At 49.7% G+C, this 18,230-nt stretch overlaps 1 protein-coding gene across 1 annotated transcript in view; it reads right to left on the reverse strand.

Moving 5' to 3' along the window:
- The window catches only part of PAIP1 (poly(A) binding protein interacting protein 1), a 545,177-nt gene extending 538,151 nt beyond the window's left edge, over nt 1–7,026 (reverse strand). The window contains exon 1 of the mRNA XM_078675041.1: nt 6,598–7,026. Coding sequence (XP_078531167.1) covers nt 6,598–6,883 — 286 coding nt within the window. The 5' untranslated portion in view covers nt 6,884–7,026. The remainder of the gene's footprint in view (nt 1–6,597) is intronic.
- Nucleotides 7,027–18,230: the final 11,204 nt, after the last annotated feature.

Here is an 18,230-nt window from a genome sequence, read left to right on the forward strand (position 1 = left end):
CAGACGGAGGCACTAGGTTAAAAAACCACGGCGGCCATCTTGGGATGTGCAATTTAGTGCAGTAAAGCTGTGGTTCGTTTAAGGAAGAGCTAATTAAAACGTGCACAGAAGGTGACTTGTGCATGCAGGAATTAACACATACAGATAAATCAACATAGTGGCTCAGTTACATTTCCAAAATTAAGTTGACAGGGCTCAGGGAGCCAGGGCTGTAGGTTAGGTGACTGTTTGTACATGGACAAGTCGGAAAGTTCATTTTGAAATTCAAAACATGAAGCAACCCAGAAGGAAAATCTGGGCTTCAACATATACATTTTTTTTCTTTAAAACCTGCCACAAAGAAACTGGCAACAAGGAGAAATGTGGCAGTGCATCTGTTTCGCTAAATTGGTTGAAAACTCTGCATTTTCAAATATCTTACGGGGTTAAGGTACCTACTGCTGATGTCTCTGTGTGCCAACTATATTTCGGAATAATAATGGGAAGATAACTCTGAAGGTGAACGCATTTGCTGGAGTGATCTGCGTTTTGTCTAGAGACAGTTTTCAATCAAAGTAGCTTAGTGGGTTAATATGTCTCCTGTTAAGCACATTATGTAACATGAAAATAATTGATTTTTATTTCAAGAAAATGGGTAAGTGGGTAACTCCTTTTAACAGAGAGATCCATTTGTTACATGAAGTTCATAAACTTTAATCCATCTAAGATAGCACAGTGAGCTATGAAGGACATGTGGCTTGGATCATCTTGTAACCGTTTTATGCAACACATCCTAAACAGTGATTTACACACACATGATTTGTTGTCAATTTATAATGTGTACGCATGATGTACAAGCTCTCAGACACCCTGCAATGGGATGAGCAGCACTACTCAATCAATCAAAGACATTTATAGAGCGCACTACATACCCGTAGGGTCTCAAGGCGCTGGGGGAGGGGGGTGCCGCTACTGCTCGAACAGCCAGGTCTTCAGCTTCTTCCTCAAGGAGAGGTGGTCTTGGGTCAGGCGCAGGTCGGTCGGGAGGGAGTTCCAGGTCTTGGCGGCCAGGTAGGAAAAGGACCTTCCACCTGTAGTCGCTCTTCGGATGCGGGGGACGGCGGCGAGGGCGTGGTTGGCTGATCGGAGGTGGCGTTTGGGAGCGTAGAAGTTGATTCGGCTGTTGAGGTAGCTCGGGCCTTGGTCGTGTAGGGCTTTGTGTGCGTGGGTGAGGAGGCGGAAGGTGATTCTTTTGTTGACGGGGAGCCAGTGAAGGTCTCTCAGATGTCCGGAGATGTGGCTGGTTCGTGGGATGTCGAGGATGAGTCTGGCAGAGGCGTTCTGGATCCGCTGGAGTCTCTTCTGGAGCTTGGCGGTGGTACCGGCGTAGAGGGCGTTGCGGTAGTCCAGTCGGCTAGTGACGAGGGCCTGGGTGACGGTCTTCCTGGTCTCGGTGGGGATCCACCAGAAGATCTTCCGTAGCATGCGTAGGATGTTGAAGCACGCCGAGGAGACGTTGTTGACTTGCCTGGTCATGGAGAGGGAGGAGTCCAGGATGAAGCCCAGGTTGCGTGCATGGTCTGTTGGTTTAGGTGCGGTGCCCAGGGCGGGAGGCCACCAGGAGTCGTCCCAGGCGGAGGGTGAAGAGCCCAGGATGAGGACCTCCGTCTTGTCGGAGTTCAGTTTCAGGCGGCTGGTCGTCATCCACTCGGCTACCTCTTTCATCCCTTCGTGCAGGTCGGCTCTGGCGGCGGCTGGGTCGTTGGTCAGGGAGAGGATCAGCTGGGTGTCGTCGGCGTAGGAGATTATGCTGAGGTTGTGTTGGCGTGCGATGGCCGCGAGGGGGCTCATGTAGACGTTGAAGAGGGTGGGGCTCAGAGAGGATCCTTGAGGGACGCCACAGATGACTTCGGAGGCCTCTGACTTGTACGGTGGAAGGCGGACTCTCTGTGTTCTTCCGTCGAGGAAGGAGATGATCCATTCCAGCGCCTTGTCCTGGATTCCGACGTTGCTGAGGCGCTGTACTAGGGTACGGTGGCAGACAGTGTCGAATGCCGCGGAGAGGTCTAGGAGGATGAGGGCCGCTGTTTCTCCGTTGTCCATCAGGGCTCGGATGTCGTCGGTGGCGGCGATGAGGGCGGTCTCGGTGCTGTGATTGGCTCGGAAGCCGGACTGAGATGGGTCGAGGGATCCAGTCGTCTCGAGGAAGGCTGCTAGTTGCTTGTTGACGGTCTTCTCGATGACTTTGGCTGGAAACGGGAGGAGCGAGATGGGGCGGTAGTTCTTGAGTTCGGTGGGGTCCGCCGTTGGTTTCTTTAGTAGAGCGCTGAGTTCGGCGTGCTTCCAGCTCTCAGGGAAGGTGGCGGTGTCGAAGGATGTGTTGATGATGTCTCGCAGGTGGGGTGCGATGACAGCGTCGGCCTTGTTGAAGACGAAGTGAGGGCAGGGGTCAGTCGGTGATCCGGAGTGGATGGAGTTCATCGTTTGGATGGTGTCTTCGGTGCTGATCGGGGTCCAGGCGTGGCGGGTGGTGGTGGGGGGTGGTTGTTCGGTCCTGGTGTGCGTTGGTTGGTTGTTGAAGCTGTTGTGTATGTCTGCGATCTTGTTGTGGAAGTATGAAGCGAGGGAGTTGCAGAGGTCTTGCGATGGGGTGATGTCGTTGTTTCCTGCGCTGGGGTTGGATAGCTCTTTCACGATGTTGAAGAGTTCCTTGCAGTTGTGTGCGTTGTTGTCCAGCCGGTCCTTGAATGCAGTTTTCTTGGCGGCTCGGATCAGCTGGTGGTGCTTCCGGGTGGCCAGCTTGAAGGTGGTCCTGTTGTCCGGTGTAGGTTCCCTTCTCCAGACTTTCTCGAGGGCTCGGCAGTTCTTCTTGGAGCTCTTGAGTTCGTCGGTGAACCACGGGGCTTTCTTGCTGCCGGGTCTGTTGGGCGGGGTCCTTAGCGGGGCGAGCTCGTCCGCGCAGATGCTGATCCACTTCGTGAGGTTGTCGGCAGCCTGGCTGGGATTCGCTGAGCTGGCAGGAGGGTGCTGGCTCAGGGAGGTGGCGAGCTGGTCTGCTGTGATCTTGTTCCAGCTTCTGCGGGCGGTCTGTTGCTGGTGGTGGTGGGTCGTCGTTCTCTTGAAGGTGAAGTGGACGCAGCTGTGGTCCGTCCATTGAAGCTCTGTGGCGTGGCTGAAGTCGATGTCTGGGCTGGAGGAGAAGACTGCGTCGAGTGTATGTCCGGCGAGGTGGGTGGGGGTGGACACCAGCTGCTTGAGTCCAAGATTGGCGAGGTTGTCGAGCAGGGAGCTGGTGTTGCGGTCGTTGTTGTTCTCCAGGTGGAAGTTGAGGTCCCCCAGGAGGATGTAGTCAGCGGAGGGGAGGGCATGCGGGCTGACGAAGTCGGCGATGTCCTCGCTGAATTGTGTGCGTGGTCCCGGGGGTCGGTAGATCAGGGTGCCTCTGAGGGTGGTGTTCGGGTCGGTGTGGATCTGGAAATGCAGGTGTTCGGCGGTGGTCAGGGTGTTGTCGGTGCTGGTCGTGAGCCGGATGGTGTTCCTGTGGATGATGGCGATGCCTCCTCCCATCTGGTTGGCGTTGCGGTCCCTCCGGACGATCTTGTAGCCTTCTGGGATAGCGATGGCGATGTCGGGAGCTGAAGAGGCGTTCATCCAGGTCTCCGTGAGGAAGGCGACGTCAGGGGCTGTGGCGTCTAGGAGGTTCCAGAGTTCGATGGCGTGTCTGTGGACGGAGCGGGTGTTGAGCAGGATGCACTTGAGGTGGGTTCTGCTGGTGTTTGACTTGGCGGGTGCTGGTGTGAGGCAGGTCCGGGTGCAGGAGAATTTGCAGGCGTGGCAGCTGAAAGGTCCGTGGGTGCGTCGTGGTGAGGCTTGGTGGCAATCTGGGAGTCGGCCGGTGTTGAGTGCGATGAGGGTGGCGGCGGAGTACGTCAGGCGGGTCGGTCGCGGTCGGGGTCTTCGTGGGCCAGGGGTCCTGGCACTGGGCGCGGTCCAGGCGCAGACGGGCTTACCTTTGGCGCGCCTTCGGCGCACAATCGGCGCGCCCGCTGCGCGTTCGCACGGTCGCCATATAAGGCGAAGTGCGCGGGTGGGCGGAGCAGCTGGGAGGCGGGAGCGGGGAGGGAACAGAAGGCAAAAAGGTGCGGGGTCAGCGGTGGTGGCGGGGAGCGGGGAGGGAAGACGGGGGGCGGCGAGGTAGGCGGGCAAACAGGAAGGAGAACGCTAATACGGGCACAAGCTGACAAAATACAGGCACAAATGGATATCAAAAACGCTAACACGGGCAAAAAATACTAATTAAACAAGCACAAATGGAGACCAAACAAATGGCACAAATGGAGACAAAACAAAACAAAACAAACGACAGCAGGGTCAGCCGGCAGCGAGGCAGGCAGCGAGGCAGAGGGCAAGGCAATGGGGCACACGCAGCAGCTGGTGGCCGTGCGGCGCGGGGGTGTCCCACAAGTGGGTCACACTCACCTGCGTCGCACGGTCGCCATATAAGGCCAAGTGCGCGGGTGGGCGGAGCAGCTGGGAGGCGGGAGCGGGGAGGGAACAGAAGGCAAAAAGGGGCGGGGTCAGCGGTGGTGGCAGGAAGCGGGGAGCGAAGACGGGGGGCGGCGAGGTAGGCGGGCAAACAGGAAGGAGAACGCTAATACGGGCACAAGCTGACAAAATACAGGCACAAATGGATATCAAAAACGCTAACACGGGCAAAAAATACTAATTAAACAAGCACAAATGGAGACAAAACAAATGGCACAAATGGAGACAAAACAAAACAAACGACAGCAGGGTCAGCCGGCAGCGAGGCAGGCAGCGAGGCAGAGGGCAAGGCAATGGGGCACACGCAGCAGCTGGTGGCCGTGCGGCGCGGGGGTGTCCCACAAGTGGGTCACACTCACCTGCGTCGCACGGTCGCCATATAAGGCCAAGTGCGCGGGTGGGCGGAGCAGCTGGGAGGCGGGAGGGAACAGAAGGCAAAAAGGGGCGGGGTCAGCGGTGGTGGCGGGAAGCGGGGAGGGAAGACGGGGGGCGACGAGGTAGGCGGGCAAACAGGAAGGAGAACGCTAATACGGGCACAAGCTGACAAAATACAGGCACAAATGGATATCAAAAACGCTAACACGGGCAAAAAATACTAATTAAACAAGCACAAATGGAGACAAAACAAATGGCACAAATGGAGACAAAACAAAACAAACGACAGCAGGGTCAGCCGGCAGCGAGGCAGGCAGCGAGGCAGAGGGCAAGGCAATGGGGCACACGCAGCAGCTGGTGGCCGTGCGGCGCGGGGGTGTCCCACAAGTGGGTCACACTCACCTGCGTCGCACGGTCGCCATATAAGGCCAAGTGCGCGGGTGGGCGGAGCAGCTGGGAGGCGGGAGGGAACAGAAGGCAAAAAGGGGCGGGGTCAGCGGTGGTGGCGGGGAGGGAAGACGGGGGGCGACGAGGTAGGCGGGCAAACAGGAAGGAGAACGCTAATACGGGCACAAGCTGACAAAATACAGGCACAAATGGATATCAAAAACGCTAACACGGGCAAAAAATACTAATTAAACAAGCACAAATGGAGACAAAACAAATGGCACAAATGGAGACAAAACAAAACAAACGACAGCAGGGTCAGCCGGCAGCGAGGCAGGCAGCGAGGCAGAGGGCAAGGCAATGGGGCACACGCAGCAGCTGGTGGCCGTGCGGCGCGGGGGTGTCCCACAAGGTGTCCTACTGCGCTATAAAAGAATTAAAACAGAATAGTGGTATTTAAATTATTTGTGTAAATATTGGAATAGACCAACAAATCTGATATTCTTACAGTGCTTGCATATCGCTTATACACAGGGGCTGAACAAAATCAAAAGTATGTCTTTCTAAAGTACCTGTGAAGTGATAAGCGGTGTGCCTTTGTTTCCCCTACATTGCATTTAAGGGTGAGGCTCCCAGTCATGAAACTCCAACAAAAGCTGGCCTGATTGCCCCTGAACTTCGGTCTTTGTTATGGGCCCTGCTGTAATCTGTTAAGCCTCTTTCCCCTCCTGCAAGTTGCAGCAAACAACTGCAGGCGTAGCTAAACGTGTCCCGGAGTCCGAAAATTACACCGGGACAAGATACCGTGGGGCTTATTTACAAGACTATTGCGCCACTTATCCTATGTTAAAAATGATGCAAAAGTGGCGCATGGGGCTTGTAAATCTGCCCCATATTTCATTGGGCATCAACCTCTCGACAGAGTAGTACCCTCGACTATGAAGAGTGGGTAGACGCCATCTACCCTCGACTTGTGTCCTGATTAAACTAGTCTCTTGAATAAGCAGTTTTGAATCCACAAAAGATTTAAGAACCAGCAATAACAAAAGGTACTTCTGAGACTCAAACCAGACAAAAAGCTTTAAGTTTGTGCCTGGCTTAACTTTCCTTGACACCCCTCAGTACCGTCACAGGAAGTCAACTTCTTAAAATGAATAACAACTTCCCCCTGGCGAAGCTTGTTGGCAGGCTCATGGCACTCGCAGTGCAGTACACCCCCAGTGTCTCTAGCAGACTGAGGGGCGCCTGTCCCACCGGCTACCAGCACCTTGCAAGCAGCTCACCACCAGCCCCAGTCCCCCGGGGCCGTACCTGGCGCGCACTCTGCCGCCAGTGGCGGGGTAGTCTTTGGCGGCCGGAGGGGCTCCTGCTGCTGCTGCGGGGGAGGTCCTGGCTTCTGGTCGCCGCTCAGGGGCCGACAACCCGGGCCCCGACCGCTCTCCAGCGGAGGCGCCGCCCGGCCGCGTCCACCCTCTGGCGAGGCTGCCCGGCCCCGGCTGCTGCCCAGGGGCCCTGCCCGGCCTCCCGGCGGGAGCTGCGAGCGGCCCCGCCCCAGGCTACGGCCCGCCCCCGGGGCCCGGTCAAAGCAGTCCGACATCCGTCCCTAGGGGCTCTGCCGCGGTCTACGCCAGTCAGCCGGCAGGCCCCAGGGACAGCGGCGCGGGGAGCAGGCAGACACGAGACGCGCGGCGCCTCGGCAACACCGCACCGCGCGCACCATGAACACAGGCCGCACCGCAGCCGCCACGGTCTGTCTGCCTCAGCCTGTCACCGGCAGGGCAGCGCCAAACACTGGCGCAGCCGCGGCGCTGCGCCCCCTGCCGGCCGGAGGACCGAGCACTCACCGGGAGAGGGGGGGCTGAGGCTGGAGAAGAGAGGCCAGGCACAGGTCCCGGATTATCCTCAATTGTTTGAAGTTTGCCATTCTTTATGTTCGTTCTTTTCGTGGTGTGTGGGATTTTCCTCCCCAGATAACTTGACATAAAAAAACACAGCCCCATGATTATACTATACTCAGGGCACAAGTCCTAAAAAAATAAAGTGACAGACTTGGACTAACCAATTTAGGCAACATGCACGTGACATCATGGACCATGCATGACATCGCACATGGCATTGCAATCAATGACCTCACAAGAAAGGACATTTCAACTTATCCGTATTCCAGCTTCCTTTGTATTCTCCTTGCTGGAGGTGCATGTATTGAGAGATTTGCACTTTAGTTTGTAAATCAAGCTCGTTTTTTTTTAGGTCGAGCCTAGACAGTCGGGATGATCAGTTTATTTAATTTATTTATTTATTTATTTAGGCGTTTTTATATAGCGCGGACTTTACCCGAAGGCGTCAGAGCGCTTCACACAAGGAACAGAACTGTTACATGAGGAGAACATTACACGTGAACAAATTACAAAAGCAGACGTTAAGTTACAGGAGGTAAAAGTGACAATTGTGAGCAAACAAAATACATGAGGTAGCAAAGGTGCCATGAGGAAAAAGTGACAAGTGTGCAGGTTATAAGAGAAAACAAAGTACAAATAGAGGTATAGTACTGCAAAATAAGCTAGACACTCGGGCACAAGAATAAACGTAACGTAGGCAATGGTGGCACTTGTGCAAGTATCAAAGGCAAACAAAATGTGAGAGGTAGCATACTGTGTGTTACAAGGGAAAGTGGTATGTGCAAGTTACAAAAAGGTACCAAACCAAGTACAAGGATAATACAGCAGTGAATGTTAAACACTCCAACCACAAGAACACACTGGGAAGGCACTTCCATAGTCAAGGAGAATAGAATTTTCAGTAAAGGGAGGTCTTCCTTCAGATAATAGAGTGGGCGTGGATTACTTTTGGAGGTGTTTTTGGAGGAGGAGAACTTTGAGGTCCGTTTTGAAGGCCTCGGAGGAGGTGGTGGTCCGGAGCTGCGGCGGAAGGGAGTTCCAGATTCTCACTGCGTTGCCTGAAAAGGATTGTGCCATCGTTCTTTCCTTCTTGAAAGTGGGAGGTTCAAGCAGAAGATTTTCCGCATTACCTGATGGTCTAGAGCCTCCAGAGAGTTTCAGTTTATTCGCCAGGTAGCGAGGAGAGGAGGAGTGCAAGGCTTTGTGGGTGATACAAGCAGTCTTGTAGATAGCTCTAGCCTCGATTGGAAGCGAGCGGAGGGTGGATAACATCGGTGTGATGTGGTCGCTTCTTTTGGCCCCATAAATGAAACGAGCTGCTGAATGGAAAACAGATTTAAGGGGGGACAAGTGGGATTTGGGGAGGCCAGTAAGAAGAGAATTACAGTAGTCAAGTCTGGAGAGGACCAGCGATTGCACCAGGGTCATAAGGTCCTGCTCCGAGAAGAAGCGACGGATTCCCCAAAGAAGACGCAGATGGTATCGAGCAGACTTTGCAAAGGAATTGATGTGGGGGATTAGATTGAGTTTTTTGTCGAGAATGACACCAAGGGATTTTGCGCTGTCGGCAATGATGGGTTTAGTGTTAAGTAGATTCAACTGATCCATCCATGATTGCACCAGGGGAGGAAAGGTTGAAGAGGAGAAGAGGAGGAATTCGGTTTTGGAGGGATTCAGAATCAGTTGATGAGTAAACATCCAGTTATGAATGGAGTCGAGAGTAGAGCTTAGGATAGAGAGATCGTGAGTGGAGGCAACCTTGAGGTAGATTTGAGTGTCGTCAGCATAGAGATGATAGTGGATCCCGGATTTACTTAGGAGATTTCCTAGTGGTTCTAAATAGAGATTGAACAATGTGGGTGCAAGTATAGAGCCTTGAGGAACACCTTGACCTACCGCTACAGGAGATGAAAGACTTCGCTATTTTGATCATTTGGGATCTATCAGAGAGGAAGGAGGCAAACCATTTAAGCACAGTGCCCTCCATGCCCAGTTGTAAGTACTTTGTGGGCTTGGACTCCTCCGAGCACTTTTGATTTGTCTAGTCTGTTGCCTTCTAAAAATCCTTGCCTGCTAATGGGTAATTTGGCTTCCTGGTCCCTCCTTTTGTCAAGTTGTTCACTCCCCTGAAGTATTCAGTCCTGCCAAGTACCACGCATCAGGCGTTAGACTAAAGCATTTTAGTGCAGTGGTCCCCATCACCGCACTAAAATGAATTAGTCACGCATTTTTAGCAGCTTAACACCACAGGCGCGGCGCTGTGAGAGAGATGTGAGTGATCGCAAGTGGCTATCGCGGCGGGCTGGACTCAGCAAACTGCGTTGTAAACCACTGAGACCCGCTGCATTAATTTCACATGTTCTACAGTTCCATCTTGATCGTAACAGTGAGTGTAGAGCCAACCAAGTGAATCAGGGTGGCGCCTTCCTTGTGTTGCTATTTTTCAGCAACTGGCACCACCCCACTAACTCCCTGTTAGTGCCACTGACATCTTTTGGCGGCGGCCTGCACCACTATTAGCAGAGGATCATAATGGGTACTGTTCTTTCTGTCTTGAATTGGCGTCCTTCTCCAGAGTGGAGCCGCTGGTGCCTGTCAGGTCAGTGCACATGAACAGACTCTGACTATGCTGCAGGGTCCTGACTCGCCGCAGGCTGTGGCAGAATGATGTGTTTTTTATTTCTAGTTCCTGCCAACAGGCCTAGGCCACCAGGAACTGCTACCACCGGCCGGAGTTTGACTGTCCCCCCTGACCTCAAGAGACGAATGCTTCAGGGCAGCCCGATCATGAGACTATGGGCCTGGCTCTCTGTGAAGGTTACTGCAGGGGCCTCCTTTTCCCAATAGTTTTTATATTGGTTCGACTTCTAAGGTAGAAACCAATTTTATTTTAATAATAAAGTATTGTTTGTTTCAGCATTTGAGGTTCAGGGGCCCCCGTGTTGTGTATGCCAAGTTTCCCTCTCCTGACAATGTTTTCAGTTTGCTTTTACTTTGCTTCATGCAGCACAGAGGCCCGTGTGTTCTGTGTATTTGTAAGTGGCTGCAGCCAGTGCTGGGCCTGCTTGCTTTTGTTTTACTGGTTCTGCCCGCGAGTGAGAAGGACATGGGAATAGGCCCTTTTACACAAATCGGCTGTATAGTATCTCTTCCACAAGGTTGTGTGACAAGAATGGGACTGAGTTTTGGAGCTTATGATCACACACCAAATTAAAGAAACCTTTCAGCGACAATGACATTCTCCCAGACTTTTACTTGTTATTGTAGTCATTATGAGGTAGAGGGACTCCAAAACAGTGACTGTGTGCGGGATGTTAATTGCTCAATTTTTGTAGGCTTTCATATGTGTACTACGTAGAGGTAAGTTTCTGTAGACTAAAACAATACAGAGAATGAAGCCCAATTACACCCCAACCTATTTACCCTCAGGTGTCATAGAAGATCGATCCCTTCAGGCATCAGATGCAAACAAAGTACCAAAGCCTTGTATATATTTATGCTTGGTTGGGTGAGCTAGCCTGGCTTTTTTTTAGCAAATACTTTTTTACATAGGTTAGGCAGGCATGTACTAGTGGTGCAGTGTAGTGAGCAATCGATTCTGAGTCAGCAGGATTTCATCACTGCCTGAAGGTCTCTCTCCCAATTTCTCTTGTACGCATATCACCCAACACAAATTTGGTAGAGATCAGAGGAAAGAGGGTTGATTTGCTTTGGGTGGTGCTAGTTACTTCTCCTATGTACATTCCTTGCATGACAGCACCCAACTTTTAACTCGCGTGAAATTATGATAAAATGGCAGTTGGAGAATAGATATGCTCTTCTGACTGTGTTACCTTAAAAGGATGTGCACAGCATGTCAAGAGCAATCACCTACTGCATAATAGCACACCAAAACTCTAAATCACTAGAAATTATTTTAAGTATGTCAGTGATTTGTACTTTTTTTTGTTGCCATTGAGACAACTGAACTGTGCCTGATTTTTGGGGTGGATTTATGTGTTTATTTTAGACTGTTTCTAGAAATTTCTGTCTAATCACTTATAAATTTCCCAAAAGCGAGACCTATTGGCTATGCTAATGGTTGTTTCCTTTACAAATGCCTATGATACAGTGGCCTTCTTATTTCACATGGACCCCTGCAAGACTATCACTAGTTAAATTACAAACACGCAGATAGCTACAGGAATAGAAAAATACAACTCCATATGTGAAAAATATTAGCAGCACTTTGTCACACGAAGGGGCCGGAGTCATGAGTTTGAACTAAGCTCACAGCCAATGCTTGAAGACTATTCCACTGAAATTCCCAAGTACTGCCCAAAATGTTTGCTCACCATAAACACCCCACAAAAGCACCTACCTTCCAAGAGCCCTCGGTCCCCCAGCAATCACACCACAATCACCTCAGCTCTAATAAACGCTTGCTCCCTTCCGAAACACAAATACGTACTTTTAAACCTTTTAGAAAATTATAAACTCGACCTTCTCTTCATAACAGAAACCTGGGGTGACCCATCGTCAGGTCCCGATTTCTCCACAGTAACCCCAGACGGGTTCTGCGTCTTTAGACCCACAAGAAAGGGCGGCGGTTTGGCACTCATTTATCGTGATCATTACTCAGTAAAGACTGAGTTAATCCCCACCAAAACTTGCAATGCCTTTTCCTTCACAATACGTCTCACAAATGCACACTCCTTTAAAGGCATTCTCCTTTATCGCCCATCGGGACCCCTCGCTGAGTTCCTTTCTTCTATAGGACATCTCCTAGAACCCTCAGCTGGAGAAAACAATTTCACCATACTAGAGGACTTCAATTTATATATGGAAATCCATAATGACAATAACACCTCAACCCTCCTAACAGAACTAGAAGCAACAGGACTCTCCAAGCTAGTAACTAAACCCACCCACTCAGCAGGCCACAATTTAGATGGTATATTCACAAACAACAAGCAAATCACATTAGAAAACATCCTCTCCTTACCTTGGACTGACCACTGTGCTATCTTCTTCAATATAAACATAAAAAATCCTACCCCTAATCAACCAATCCTCCCTCCCCCCCAAACAATTCAAAGCCTGGAAAAGCACTCCCCTCATCGCTCTCAAAGCACATCTCCTGTCCTCCCAACAAGACTTACTGCATGAACCTGAGAAAGCTGCCCTGCAATACACCCAGTGGCTCCACTCAGCCGTTAACACAGTGGTCCCGCAAAAAACACACCTCCAAAAAACAGAAACACTCCATCAGCCCCATGGTTCTCGGAAGCACTCAGGATCGAAAAACAAACCTGCAGAAACCTAGAAAGACAGTGGCTTCGCAATTACGACCAAACCGAGAAAACTTGCTATAAGTTAGCACTTACCAAATATAAACAGCTCATAATCACCGAAAAAAGCAAATACTACCTAAGCCAAATTGAAACAGCACAAGATTCCACAAAACAGCTGTTCCAGGTCGTAACCAGACGTTCTGCCCCCAAGCCTGTCCCTTCCATAACACCCACTCAAACACTTTGTAACTCTCTAGCCATATTCTTTCAAGAAAAAGTAAGTCACATCTACACCAACTTCACTGCTTATTCCTCCACCAACAACCAGAAAACGTATGACACTGACACACATCCTGGCATCACCAAAAGTTGCACCCCCCAACCCTTCTGCAATTCACCCAAGTAACGCCAGACAAAATTCTAGACCACATCGCCTCCATCAAATCAGGATTCCCCAACGACCCATGTCCCCCCACGATACTTAAAATGATACCCGAGATCATTGCCCCAGCACTAGCCAATATCTGTAACTCTATGTTCACCACAGGTACCTACCCATTAATCTAGAAAAACAGTCATCAAACCATTACTAAAACATAACCTCGAACCCACAGAAACCAAAAACTATAGACCCATTGCCAGTCTCCCCTTCCCCGCAAAAATCTTCGAAAAAGTAATCTACACACAGCTGTCACAGTTCATTGACGAAAACAACCTCCTTGACAACACCCAATTTGGGTACAGGAAGGGCCACAGTACCAAAACAGCCCTCATCAAAGCCTCCGACGAGATCAGAATGATATTTGATGAAGGAGGAGCCGCCGCTTTGGTGATGCTGGATCTGTCAGTGGCATTTGACAAGGTCGATCACCCCACAACCGTGGCTCAACCATAGGTATCAAAAACAACGCCAAGGCCCTCCTTACATCCTTCCTCTCAAACCATTCCCAATCAGTAACGCTAGCAGATTTCACATCCCCACCCTTCACTCTCCCTTTTGGTTTTCCTCAGGGATCTTTTCTAAGTCCGACCTTATTTATCATATATGTTTCCGACTTGGCGAGGGTCATTAAGTCTCATGGTAGGCGTCTGACTACATATGCCGACGACACACAACTAGTAATAGAGACCCACAACAACGGAGATAAAACAGCTGCAAATTTCGAAACCGGAATGATCGCAATAAGCACATGGATGGCAAACAACTGCCTCAAACTGAACTCCGATAAAACGGAGGTAATGATCTTCAGAAACCTCTCCCCCAGCTGGTCTCCATCATGGTGGCCAACAGAGCTGGGACCCCCTCCATCCCCCGTCACAAAAGTCAGAAACTTAGGTATCATCTTTGACGACAAATTATCCTTTTTCCATCAAGCCAACAATGTTGTCTCCTCCTCATTTTATACCATCAACTAGCGGCCCGTCCCGAAGTTGTCCGGATATAACAAAGAATGTCAGCCTCTGCATCCGATAATGATGGCGCCAACGTTCAGCGTGTGTGGCCTCACAGTGTCCCAAAGCGGCACCGCGATGCTGTGCTCTGCTGATGCCGATGATGTGCATGTCCGGAATTTCCCCCAATGACACAGTGCGGAAATACGCCTCATCCGTCCTGGCCTGCACAATGTGCCCGGGTGCCTCCGTACGCGATGCTGTGTGTGTCCCGAATTTCCCCCAATGACACAGTGTGCACACGCGCCTCAGCCGTCCTGGCCTGCACAATGTGCCCGGGTGCCTCCATACGTGAACGCACTTCTGAAACAGCACACACCTGCACTGGACATGTACGTGATAGGACGCTATTCGCACGCACCATAGGACGCTATGCTCACGTGATAGGACGCTATTCTCGCACACCATAGGACGCTATTCTCACACACCTGCACAGACGCTATTCTCACGCTTTACAATCTTTACAGGCACCACAAATGCTGAACGCATACGCTGCTGGCGGTGTACTCTAGAACGCTATTCCCACGCTGCAGGCGGCGTACGCACCTCAGAGTTATTCTCACACACCTGCACAGACACTTTACTCACGCTTTACAATCATTACAGGCACACGCCCACCACAAATGCTGAACGCACATGCTGCAGGCGGCGTACTCTAGAACGCTATTCCCACGCTGCAGGCGGCATACGCTCCTCAGAGCTGGTGCTACTTCCAACGGACTACTTTGTCCCACAACGTGCTTTGTCCCTTGCAAAGTATATGTTGCGCTGGTGTATAGCCTATGTCCATCTGCTTTGCGTCACCTTTTCAATGCTGCATGCGGTGTCCCGGTTGGCGCTGTGGTTCCGGAGCTTACTTGCCTCAGCGGTTTGGTCTCTCTTTATTTTATTAGTATGGAAATGATAAAGAAACTCCTCCCGTACATACCTTCAAATGCTGGAAAAACCCTCATGAGCACGCTAGTCATGTCCAAGGTTGACTATTGCAATGCCCTTTTCCTCAATGCCCAGGAAAGAGTCCTAAACAAATTGCAAATGGTCCAAAACGCAGCAGCAAGGATCCTGACCAACACTCCCAAATTCAAACCAACATCTAAGATAATATGTCAGCTCCACTGACGGCCCATCAGAAGCCAAACAAAGTTCAAGGCCATGTGTATCGCTTACAAAGCAGTAAACAACACTGGACCTGAATACCTAAAAAATACACTATGCTCCTACAAGCCACATAGACCCCTACGATCATCAGCAGCAAGTCCTATAAATGTCCCCAGAACTAAAAAATCCTCTTGGAGCGACAGAAGATTCACAGTTGCCTCCGCTAAACTATGGAACACACTTCCCCTTCACATCAAAAACGCCCCCTCTCTCCTGGCCTTACGCAAACAACTCAAAACCTGGTTATTCAACCAATAATCCACTAGTCTGTAGCTGTCCTATCCTCTTCTGTCCTCAGTGCCGAAACACCCAAGGGTAATTGTTGCGCTTAATAAATCGCTTAAAATAAAATAAATAAATAAATAAACAACGGCCTCTGGGTGGGGGTGCTTCAGCACCCTCGAACCATCTTCCAGCGCCACTGGCAGCACTTCACAAAAACAAATTAATATAGTAAATTATTACATTCTCTCTAAATCTCTTTGAAACATCCCCACTGTAACTTCAGGTGTCATATATCATGTTTGCACAACATATTTCTTAAATATTGTATAGCAGTGTTGCAGATCTTACTGGGAACTTATTATCACAGAGTAGAGAGGAAATTTATTTTTAGAGATTTTTTCCACCCACCTACATCCAGGCCAGTGGCCTATTTTGGGTATGACTACTTTAAGGCAGTTTCTGCCTTTTTTCCTAACATAACTTTGTACTTCTGGCCTTGTAGTTTTTGTTTTACCATTCTAAGTATGGGTATAAAAAAGCCAAGCATATGATACCGTGAACTGAACCCAAACATTTGTCATCAGTCAGGGTTAAGCCCTGTTTTCCGCCCTAAATCTTTCTTCTTCTTCTCAGTGAAGGACCTTGGAATGTATTAAGAGTCAAGGAGCAAGTTAGACATCTATAACTTCATTTCATTAACAGTTTAAGTTCAGACAATTATCAAAGTTGTAATGTTATTTCAAAACTTTATTTCTTGTTAAGAGAGTAGAAAAGTTATTTTCCATCTGTCGGACCTGGCCCTTTTGCAAGGGTTATCACTAAACATTTTGCCTTCTGCCTCCTATTGTTTCTGACCTGTTCTGTTGGCTTCAGGACCCTCGGCGCTTTTTCACTGCTAACCAGTGCATATGCTCTCTGTCTACATTGAATTGTGATTGGGTTATCCATGATTGCCATATTTGATTCACTAGTAAGTCCCTAGTAAAGTGCACCAGGTGTATCTAGGGCCTGTAAATCAAATGGTACTAGTGGGCCTGCAACACTGATTGTGCCATCCACATGAGTGGCCTGCCACTGCAGTGGCTGTGTCTTTGAGAGCAGTTTTAAATTTCTATTTTGACCTGGTAAGGTTCACCCACTTGCCAGGCATAAACCCTTCCTTTTACTGCATGTAAATTACCCCTAACGTAGGCCTAGGCAGTCCCGTGGGCAGAGTGCAGTGTATTTAAATGGTAGGATATGTACTGGTGTGTTTTACATGTCCTAATAGTGAAATACTGCAAATTTTGTTTTTCACTAATGCAAGGACTATCTCTCCCATAGAGTAACATGGGGATTGGCTTGAAATATCTTTTGAGTGTAATTTCCCATTCGGAGCAGATAGAGATTTGGAGATTGGGGTCTCTGAACTCACAATTTAAAAATACATCTTTTGGTGAAGTTTTTTTCAAATTGCTTGTCTGAAAATGCCACTTTTAGAAAGTGGGCATTTTCTTGCTTAACCATTCTGTGCATCTGCCTGTCTGTAGAAATCATGCCTGGGTTTGCTGACAGTTGGGCTTTTGTGCATTCACTTTAGACAATCACACAAAGTAGGCTGAGGTGTACCTTGCTTATCCTGATGACCCATCACCAGGCTGATGGGCCTTTCTGAGCTAGAGTGGTGGGAGGAGTTGTCACTGACACCTGAATAGGACTGTGCCTGTCCTCACACAAAGCTGTATCCACCCCCCTGTAGTTTTTCTGGAGCCAGGTCAGGGAAAGGCAGGTTCTTGTGGACTACAAAGACTTTCTTTGAAGTTTGCCTACTTCAAAGGCAGAAAGGGGTATAAGTATTGGACCTCTGACATCCCAAAATCAAAATACTTCTGGACTGAGGTAATTCTGTCAGGAAGAAGAGCTGGATGCTATAGGAGGGACTGCCACTCTGCCTGTTGCTTTTTTGTGCTGCCCTGTTGCTTACTGCTTCTGTCCGGGGAGTGAAAAACCTGGACTTTACTGTCTACATCCCGCATCCAAGTTCCCCAAGAACTTGTGTGTGCTTCTCTCCTCTTAAGAAGTCTCAGGGCCATCAATGACCTCACCTACCAGTGCCTGGGCTCTTCTGTTGAGAGTCCTGACTTGCCAAGTGGTGTCAAATCCAACTCCTGGGACCTTGTACGTAGAATCTGGAGACCCTAAGGCGAAAATCCACGCATCGACTCGCAGCGCCTGTTTAATCAACACCACTGCAAAAGATCGACTTCTTCGCGGCTGGAAAACGATGCAGCGCCTAAATCGCCACTGTTGCATCAACGCAATGCGTATGGTTTTATGACGCATTGTTCCTGAGCTCAAATTCTTCATCGTCACTGCACCGCAGTAAGGAACTGAGGCCGCGTGTCTGGAAATCACCCATGAAGAGTTCACATTCGATGGAAAAGAGTGAAATCCAAAGTGCATGAAGCTTCAGAGCCAAATTAGAGTAGCTGAACGTCCCATAAAGAGTAGTTTATAAGACTCTGTCAAGTCTCAATAAATCCAAGTAGGGCAGCATACTGTTGCAGTAGCAAACTGTCAATTCAAAATAGCAAAGTAAGGCAGAGAGGAAAACAGTAGTCGCAGTAGTCACAACAGTCAAAGGTCTGGACCTGGGGCAATCCATCAAAGAAAAGTGTAAAAACTAACAAGGAACACACACACAAATATAAGAGTCTAGAAGACACCTCAAAAACATTGTAGCAGACTTCTTCCTCAACAAACCAGTCAAGAGGGAGAGTTCTTCAGTAAGCAAGTTCCGCTCCTCCTTTTCCACGAAAATGCATGCTGATTAAACTTTTTTTATTGTATGGTTATCTACAGACAGTCTTGCGTGATAAGATTCTGGAAACATCAGGCATAGTTCCCAGAGACCTTAAACCAGCGTTCTTCAATCTGTGGTGCGCGCCCCCCTGGGGGG

The sequence above is a fragment of the Lissotriton helveticus genome, chromosome 2_1 (genome assembly GCF_964261635.1).
Source record: "Lissotriton helveticus chromosome 2_1, aLisHel1.1, whole genome shotgun sequence".
Taxonomy (NCBI): Eukaryota; Metazoa; Chordata; class Amphibia; order Caudata; family Salamandridae; genus Lissotriton; species Lissotriton helveticus.